The 9242-nt window shown below is 48.6% G+C and overlaps 1 protein-coding gene across 1 annotated transcript; it reads left to right on the top strand.

Annotated features, from left to right (window-relative positions):
• The first annotated feature begins 2097 nt into the window (after window positions 1-2097).
• Window positions 2098-7805, top strand: rho (rhomboid). The gene is made up of 4 exons (XM_001354203.4): window positions 2098-2650; window positions 4970-5353; window positions 5950-6367; window positions 6478-7805. The coding sequence occupies exons 2-4, from the start codon at window positions 4997-4999 to the stop codon at window positions 6816-6818; spliced, it is 1116 nt and encodes a 371-aa protein (XP_001354239.4). The 5' UTR covers window positions 2098-2650; window positions 4970-4996; the 3' UTR covers window positions 6819-7805.
• The last annotated feature ends 1437 nt before the right edge of the window (window positions 7806-9242 follow it).

Below are 9242 nucleotides of genomic sequence, written 5' to 3' on the forward strand. Positions count from 1 at the left end.
TTCCATCCAGGGGTTTCCTCCGTTCCAGGAAGCTGCTCTAGAGACGCGCCCCTAACGAAACAGATCCCAGATCGCGCAGATCCCTGGACTGGGAAAACACACCACACACACACTACGAGGCTTGGCGTAGCTTGCGGACAAGTGCAGGACACTTTTGGACAGGGCAGAGCAGGGCAGAGCAGAGCCGAGCCGAGCGGACAAAAAGTCACACAAATGAAACTCTGGGAAAAGCGGAAAAGACGCGGACGCGGCTGAGGATGTGGCAGTGAGGCAGTGGCAGGGGCACCTTGCTGTGTGGGAAACACAAGTGGCGGAAATTCCTGGCCAGAAACGACCGTGTCCGTCCCGACCCGACCCGTCGCGGCCCACATGTGTTTCGCACATGTTGATGGAGGAATTTCCCGCGAGTGCGCGCGGTTTTAAGGCAAAGGAATCATCGAGTGTCCTCCCACGCCCACAGCGGCCCACAGCGGCCCACGAAGGCCCACAAAGGCAGGCAGTACCTGTGATTGACCTTGACAGGGAGATGGCAATAGAAGGAGGGACAGTGACGCAGGGAGAGCCCTGCCTTGGGTCCACTGTTTTTTGTGTGATGCGTGCTTGCCACAATGAACGGGGCACAAGAAGACCAGAAGAACGTGTGAGGAAACGTGGGAAAAAAGGATTTACGATGGGGAGGGAGCAAGGGAGAGAGCGAGAGCGAGAGCGGGAGAGAGGAACGGAATCTAGAGTCTGATGTCTGATGTCTGATGATGTGCCTGGTCATGGTAGCAGCGTGTATCTGTGTATCTCTGTATCTGTGTCTTACCTGTTGCATGTTGCACATGTTAAAAAGTCATCATAAATCTCAGTGCTTCGCTGTGTGTGTGCGCGGGAGAGAACTATCCATCCCAAAGGAGGTCGTGGGTCGTAGGTCGTAGGTCGTAGGTCGTGGGTCGTGGGTCGAAGGATGATGACTGGCATCCTAGATGTGTGCGTGGCCGTGTGTTTGTATTATCTATCAAAATCTGTGTAAATTCCCCGATTAACATGCAAAACACGTAACCACGTAGCCCGGCTAGAGATCCTGCCCCGCAGGGCACCGCAGAGCCCCGTACTCCTTTTGTGCAACATTCCGTGACCTTTCCCGCGAATGGACTTAGTCTCTCTCTCCCTTTCTCTCCCTCTCGCTCTGCCCCAGGGATCATGCCACAGAGAGAGGTGCCTAATAATTTGTATAAATATTTATTTTTGCTACCGATTTTTATCTCTCTCTCCCTCTCTCTCCCTCTCTCTTTCTCTCTCAAAAAAAGGTGTGAAATTTCAAACCCCTTGGAAGGCAATGATCTGTTACCGGGAATCACAAGAGAACGAATCGAGGATCGAGAATCGAGGATTTGGTTTCGGATTCGGGGACATGTTCTGCATTGCTAAAGATTATTCTGGTTTTGCATTTCGAACCCTCCATGCGCCCCCTTCCCCTCCCTCCGCCTATTGCTGCTGTGGCACGTTCCAGGGGTAGAGGGTCATGATTCGACTGGGAATTATTCGCTTACTCGATTCTACAGTAGATTTCTTAGACCATTTCCACCCGTAGAACGGACACAAAAACAATCCCCCCCGAAATCAGTTTTAATGAGCATTCATCAGCGTTCCCCCTAGGGAGGGGGTATTCCTCATCGGCCTCTCCCAAATCAGCCCAGTTTCGATCATCATCACTCCACTCGCCCAACGGCCTTGGACTCGTGCTTTCGCAAGCGATCGCCCAAGAAGTGGGGCTCCGGTCTGGATACAAAGCACAAAGAGAGAATCAGGCATTGGCAATACGGGAATGAGTCAATCATTGATTGTCAATTCGGATTGACTAATCCATCCATTCGCTGCGGGCCATTCCTGCCTGCAGGCCATCGGTAGAACCGTCGTTCGAGCCCCCTCCCCCGCGGAGAGAGAGCGTGTTTGAGCTGCATCGAACGTGTTCGGGCCGGCAACTTATACGAAATGTTCGAAGGCCCGCCGAGCGAGCGACAAAGAGCGACAAAGAGAGAGCCCACTCTTATACGGCCAAACAAAAACACAACATGTTCGAGGGCTCGAGCGGCCGACGGGTCGGGCACTATATAAGGCCGGTGGCAGGCACTGAGGCCGTCATTCCGCCGCAAAAATCCAAACCCAAAAATAATAAACTAAAGAGTAAACGTGTGAGAGAAACGTAGCAAAGCGAAGGCTGCGTTGGCGTGAGATTTCGAGAAACCGAGCACCGAGCACCGAGCACCGAGCACCGATAGCCCCGAAAGCAGCAGCAAAATATTCAAATTGTCGACCGTTTGGATTCATATTTTTTTGTCGTTCGTTCTCTGTGTGTGTGGGTGTGTTCGAGTCACAACAAATTATTTGATATTCGCTCAATGCTCCGAAAATGAATTTTGTGAGCATTAAAACAAAGTTCAAGATATCAAAAATCGAACATCAAGTGAAAGACAACAACAATCAGCAGCATCGAGTAGTTGCAGCCGCAGCCGCAGCAGCAGCCAGCAAAAGTGCAAGAAACTAAAAAAAAACAGCAAGAACTAAGAACTAACATTTGGATTAAAAACGCATTTTGGATAAAAAAAAAAGAAGAGATCCAGAGCAGCAGCAGCAGCAGCAGCGGAAAAAAAAAACAAAACATAAGGTAAGCAAAAGGCCACGACCTTAATGACTGCAACAAAACAACAACAGGGGCAAAAACCCCCCAATAGAAATTGTCGCAAAAAGGGAATAACAGAGAGAGAGGGGGAGGGGGAGAGGGGGACAGGGCATGCCGCGTAATGAGTTTGTTCAACCCGGTTGCAAGTACCATTACTACGATGGTTTCCCAGTTGTTGTTGTTTTTTAGGGGTGCCAGTGGAATGCAAAATGCAAATTGCACTCGGCGACAGGCGGGCAAAAACTATGTGAAGTTCTTGGATGGACATTCCATTCGAGAGTTGGAATTAATTGTATCTTTCGAAATCCATAGACAGGCAGATAGACCGACAGACGGGCGGACGGACAGACAGATATCTTGTGCATTTCGGCTGCAGCACTCATGCATGCGGTTCATGTTCATTCATGCTCTCCTGGGCATTCAGTGCAGACAGCAGACAGCAGCAAGCAGCATGCCATCTTGCGCAAAATTGTAAAAATGCCATAATTAAAATTAATAAATAAATTAATTAATAAACAAGAGGCGCAGAGCGAAAGACTGCTGCGATTTCGTGTTTTATTGAAATTGCTAGGCAACGAAAACAAACGAACGAAGTCCGAAGCCGCGAAGCCCGAAGCCCAAGTCAAACCAAAAAGAACAAAACGAAACGAACCTCGGACTTGGCCGAAGGGGAGGGAAGCAGTAGCAGCGGTAGTAGGGGTTTTTTCGGTCAGTTGTTGGTGCTCCCACACACACACCACACCACACCACACACCACATGCCGTACTCCTCACTCCTTTCCGCCTGTGCAGGTGTGGGTCGAACTCAGACATAATTACAATAATACCAGACAACAGACAGCAGACAGCAGCCAAAGGCCATACCAATGCGTTCGACTGCAGGCAGGCGGCGTCACAGCAGACAGACCTCAGACGCAACTTCGAAGCGGAGAAAGAGAAAGAGAGCGAGAGCGTAGTAGTTGTACTTGGGATACCCTTCCACTCGACAGAAATATGACAATTATGAAAGGGAATAAGTGCGGATAAAGGAATTTGCGGCAAAACCCACGTTCCCCGATCCACGATCCACGATCCACATGGAGTCAGACCCCAGCAAAAGCCAGTCTTGAGTCCCATTTTTTGTTGGCGTAGGCGCCGCTGCCGCTGCCGCTGCAGAGGAAGTGCCAGCGCCAAAGACGCGTTGGCGCGACTGCGACTGCGACTGCGGCTTTTCATTGAGTGTTGTGCAAGGCAGAGGCAGAGGCAGCGGCAGCGGCAGAGGCAAAACCCAATGGAAATTGTTTAATATGACTTTTGATTCGCTTTCGATTCGAGTGTCTGTCTGCACAGCACAATTGTTGCTCACAAAAACAGAATTAAAGAAGCTTTTTTTTCCTTTTGTTGGTCGATCATTAGCGACACTGAATGTCGAATGTCGGCTCTGTCGCTGGCTCTGTCGCTGTCTCTGTCGCTGGCTCTGTCGCTGTCTCTGTCGCTGGCTCTGTCGCTGGCTCCGTGTGTAATTGAATCGAATGCGATTAACATAATTTTGTTTGAAAAATGTTGTCTTTTCGTTTCGTTGTCATTGCAAATTACTCCGTACAATAATGCGCCTAATGCCCCGACCATTAGCTGATTAGTTGGCCATTAGGCAACGGCGGAGCGATGCTGCAGAGGCCGAAGGCATCGCAGCAGAAAATGCAGTTAAAAACAACAGCAACAAAAACGTTACATAAATAGCGAAACGAAGGCCATGCCACACTCCCCAACAATCAGGCTGGGAAAAACTTTGACTATGCTTCATGGCTAATTTTAGAGGGAGACAGAGACAGAGAGAGTGAGGGAGAGCGAGAGAGGGAGAGACAAGCCCCCCAAAAGAAGAAAAAACCCCCCAAGAGACAAGAAAAGAAAAGAAAAACTTTTTTCTTTTCCAAAAGGCCCATCAAATTTTATGAGCAAGAAAGACAGAGAGGGGTAGAGAGAGGGAGGGGGAGAGAGAGGGAGAGAGATGTTACTGGTGACCCAGTTTTTCCGAGGGAAAACCAGGAAGTGGATAAAGTCTCAAAACCATAAAAAAAAAGCACAACGAAAATCTCCCCAAGGAAATTCTTGGGCCTCCCCCCCCCCCCCCCCCCCCCCCCCCCCCCCCCCCCCCCCCCAAAAGAGTGTTGCAACGCGAGAGAGAGACAGAGAGAGAGAGCGAGAGGGAGAGAATGAATAATTTATGCACTTAATTGATTTGTTTATTGTTTATTGTTTTCTGTGTGTTTCTGTGGTTCACGTTAATTAATTATAAACTTTATGTCGTGTTTTTTTCTTGTTGCAGAAGTGAAAAATCTTGGACTCCAGAAAAATGGAAAGCACAACAAAAACCAAAATGCAAGTGGCAGATGCCACAGCCACAGCCACTGCCACTGCCACAGGCACTGCCGCAAAGGTGGAGACCATCATTGACATTCCCAGTGGCGCTGCCTCGTCGACGTCGACGTCCTCCTCCTACGACACGGACTGCAGCACGGCCAGCAGCACCTGCTGCACGCGACAGGGCGAGCACATCTACATGCAGCGCGAGGCCCTCGCCATGTCCCTGCCCATGTCCTGCCCCGCCGCGGCCACGCCCCTGGAGGCGTCCGCGGACGAGATGGGGCTGCTGAAGTACGAGCACCGCAAGCACTGGCCCTGGTTCATCCTCATAATCTCCATCATTGAGGTGAGTACTCCACCCCCTTGGGTGTCCCCCCCGCCCCCTTGGGCATCCCCCCTTGGGTATTTATGATTATTACGAATCAATGCCCGACGAATAAAACTTTCGAAATAGCCCCAAACTTGCAACGAAATGGCAATAGGAAATGTTTCAAAAAGAGCCAGCCAAAAGAGAGAGCGGAAGTTTTCCCCCACCCCCGCCGCCGCGCCCCCTCCGGCCTGTCTGTGTGTCTGACTTTGTGGCGCCTCCCCCGAAAATCGATTGTAAACAACTCGAACAACAAACAACAGAGAGAGAGAGACAGAGAGAAGGGAAATTGTGGAAATTATTTGGCTAGAAACTAAAGCCAAAGAGGGAGAAGGAGAGGGAGAGGGAGAGTCCTGCCCCATGGGGCGTATGATATGTTGTTGCTTGAACAAATGCCAAAAAGTACGAGGCATTCGTTGGGTTTTCGGTTTTCGGCTTTCGGGGGACACCATCGCGTGCCAGACAGCGCCAAGAACCAATACATAAATCAGACCTCCCCACCGCACCCCCCCCTACTCTGTTGAAACCTACTTAACCCCCCCTTTTCGATTCCGTATCCTTTTTGCGTCCTGCAGATTGCCATCTTCGCCTACGATCGCTACACGATGCCCGCCCAGAACTTCGGGCTGCCCGTGCCGATACCGAGCGACTCGGTGCTGGTGTACCGGCCCGACCGGCGGCTCCAGGTGTGGCGCTTCTTCAGCTACATGTTCCTGCACGCCAACTGGTTCCACCTGGGCTTCAACATCATCATCCAGCTGTTCTTCGGCATTCCCCTGGAGGTGATGCACGGCACCGGGCGCATCGGCGTCATCTACCTGGCCGGCGTCTTCGCGGGCTCCCTCGGGACGAGCGTCGTCGACTCGGAGGTGTTCCTGGTGGGCGCCAGCGGCGGCGTCTACGCCCTCCTGGCCGCCCACTTGGCCAACATCACCCTCAACTACGCGCACATGAAGTCCGCGTCCACGCAGCTCGGCTCGGTGGTTATTTTCGGTAAGTTGAGAGAGCCCAAGCCCCCCTCAGCACCCCCCTGCAGCCCCCTCTGCACCGGCCTTGACTAACCGAGAAACCCTCTCTGTTCTCTCCTTGTGTGCCTCCTTTAGTGTCCTGCGACCTGGGCTACGCTCTCTACACGCAGTACTTCGACGGCGGCAGCGGCAGCGGGGAGGCCGCCTCCTCGGCCTTCGCCAAGGGGCCGCAGGTGTCGTACATCGCCCACCTGACGGGCGCCCTGGCGGGCCTCACCATCGGCTTCCTGGTGCTCAAGAACTTCGGGCACCGCGAGTACGAGCAGCTCATCTGGTGGCTGGCCCTCGGCGTCTACTGCGCCTTCACCGTCTTCGCGATCGTCTTCAACCTGATCAACACCGTCACCGCCCAGCTGATGGAGGAGCAGGGGGAGGTCATCACACAGCATCTGCTGCACGACTTGGGTGTGTCCTAAGCGCTCCTCACCGGCTCATTGGACTCCAGTTGGGGCCCATCGGCGGGTCCTTAGCAGAGAGATCTATAGACGAAACGAAAGAAAAGTAGGAGGTGGAGGAGAAGGAGAAGGAGAAGGAGAAGAGAGAGCAAAGAGAGAGCAAACGATTTTTTAGTTCAAAACTAAATCCGAAATTCGTTTGAATTTTGCAATTTTGCCGCGTTTCGTATTTGTTTTATTTCGTTTCGATTTGCTATCGATTCGCAGTTATCGTTAATCGTTATCGTTATCGTTTTCTAGTTACCGTTTTGCGCGTTTCATTTTCATACAAAAAGCAACAGAAAAACAGACAAAAAATGAACAACAAAAGAGAAATAAAAATCAAAAATCAAAAATAAAAATACAAGAAGTAAAAAGCCGAAAACCGAAAAACCGAAAGCCGAAAAACGTGTAAACAAAATGTTGTGATAGAACCAAAGACTGAATTTTTTTTTTTCGCGTGTAAAAAAATAACAAAAAACTAAAACAAAAGAAGGAGAAGGCGAAGAAGAAGGAGAAGCAGAAGAAAACCAGGAAAAACAAGAGGAAAATCCCAGCAGCGCGCTATAAAGCAATTATCAAAAAATAAATGGAATGAAATTGAATGGAATGGAAAATGTATTTCCATTTATATTTCCATTTGTTTTCGCTCTTGTTTTGTTCTTGTTTTGCTTTGTTTCTTCGCTTAAATGGTTGTTCTAAATTATGTATTTATTGGCCCTAACCTCCCCTCCCGCCCCCCAGCCACCCCCCAGGGCATACATTTAATTCTACTATAATTTAGGATTTTTTTTTCAATTAATGAAGCAGCAGCGAGGGGCCGTAGGGAGCTCTAGGAATATATAGAAAAGAAATCACGTAACAAATTGTAAATACTATTAAGTCCGCACACTAGTCAAAGCAGAAGATAGAAGATACAAGATACAAGATACCAGATACAAGATACAAGATAAAAGATAAACGATAAAAGATAAACGATAAAAGATAGATAGATACAAGATATGGTAGGGGAAAATTCAAGAAAATTCACAAAATATTTATCCCTAAGTAATCCCCCCTCCCCCCAGAGAGAGAGAGAGAGAGAGAGATACATACAATACACACACACACACACACACACAAAAAAGTATTACTAATTTATATATATATATATATTTATTTCCTTCATTTTTTTTGTCAATTTATTTATTTAATTATTTAATAATTTAGTGGAAAAAAGCACGAAAAAACACACACAACAAAAACAAAAACAAAAACAACAACAAAATGTAAAGAGAAAAACACACACAGACACAGACGACACGATGAAAAGCCAAAGAAAATACAACAATTATCAACAACAAAAACAACAACAAAATATATATGCAAATATATTGTTTTATTTTATTTAAATTTTTTGCATTTTGATTTCAGTTTGAAAAGGGTTTTGATCGAAGGATAAACACATAAAGATAGATAGATACACCTAAGGACACTCGCAAGATACTCGACATCGTACTCCATCGTACTCCCCGTGTATCCCGAATAGATATCCCGAATACAAGGATACACAGATAATCCCTGGCCTGGAAAAGTCAGCCAGCAGAAGCGTAAGCCAAAAACTATAGAAAGGGCGACCCCCCATAGACCCCCCTCCCCCCTAGCCATAGCCATAGCCATAGCCGTAGCATACTCTATATTCAATTTTCAATGTAATGGAAAACCCACAAAAATACACCCCTACCCCACGCCCCCCCTACCACCCCCCTTATAACCGATACGCCCCCAAAGGACACACGGACACGGAGAGAAATCAAATAGCAAATAGCGAATAGCGAATAGCAAATAGCAAATATGCAAAAATCCAAAAGAAAACATAAAGAGAACGTAACGAAACGAAAAATCATAAATAAATAAACGACTAAAATTGAACAAAAATAAATGTCTAAATTAGAAATGAAATTCCTCGATGGTCTCTCGCATTTTTCTCGCATTCCGGCAAGCAGACACATCTCCAGGGCGGAGACGAGCCCGGAGTCGGAGAGGGGGAGAGGGGGGAGTGCCAGGGGGAGTGGCACTCCACAGCAATCGATATTTGTTCCATTTTTGTTCTTGCTTTTGCCTTTGCCTTTGTTTTATATCAACAAAAATTGCATAAATGTGGGCACTTCTCCGGAGAACTTCTCTCGTGTCATTCGGCGAGTGAATAATTGCAACTAAAGCCCCCAAGAAAATCCTTAATTAAGACCCGTTGCCCCCCACCCGCCACCCCCCACCCACTGCGCACAGCTTTCCAGATACCCTGTAGGCGGTGCCAAAGGAGGTCGTATGGTGGCCCCCAAGAAGCCGTAGATACACCCCAGATCCATCCATCCATCCCGCGAAATGCATCCCAGTTTTCAGGCATCCAAAAATATTCCTCAGCCG

Source organism: Drosophila pseudoobscura, chromosome X (genome assembly GCF_009870125.1).
Source record: "Drosophila pseudoobscura strain MV-25-SWS-2005 chromosome X, UCI_Dpse_MV25, whole genome shotgun sequence".
Classification (NCBI taxonomy): domain Eukaryota; kingdom Metazoa; phylum Arthropoda; class Insecta; order Diptera; family Drosophilidae; genus Drosophila; species Drosophila pseudoobscura.

Bases quoted from the DNA above. Each gene is read 5' to 3' on its own strand.
- rho (XM_001354203.4), top strand. From the start codon at position 4,997: ATGGAAAGCACAACAAAAACCAAAATGCAAGTGGCAGATGCCACAGCC. The intron at 5,354-5,949 runs GTGAGTACTCCA...TGCGTCCTGCAG, and splicing joins TCATAATCTCCATCATTGAG to ATTGCCATCTTCGCCTACGA. The intron at 6,368-6,477 runs GTAAGTTGAGAG...TGCCTCCTTTAG, and splicing joins CGGCTCGGTGGTTATTTTCG to TGTCCTGCGACCTGGGCTAC.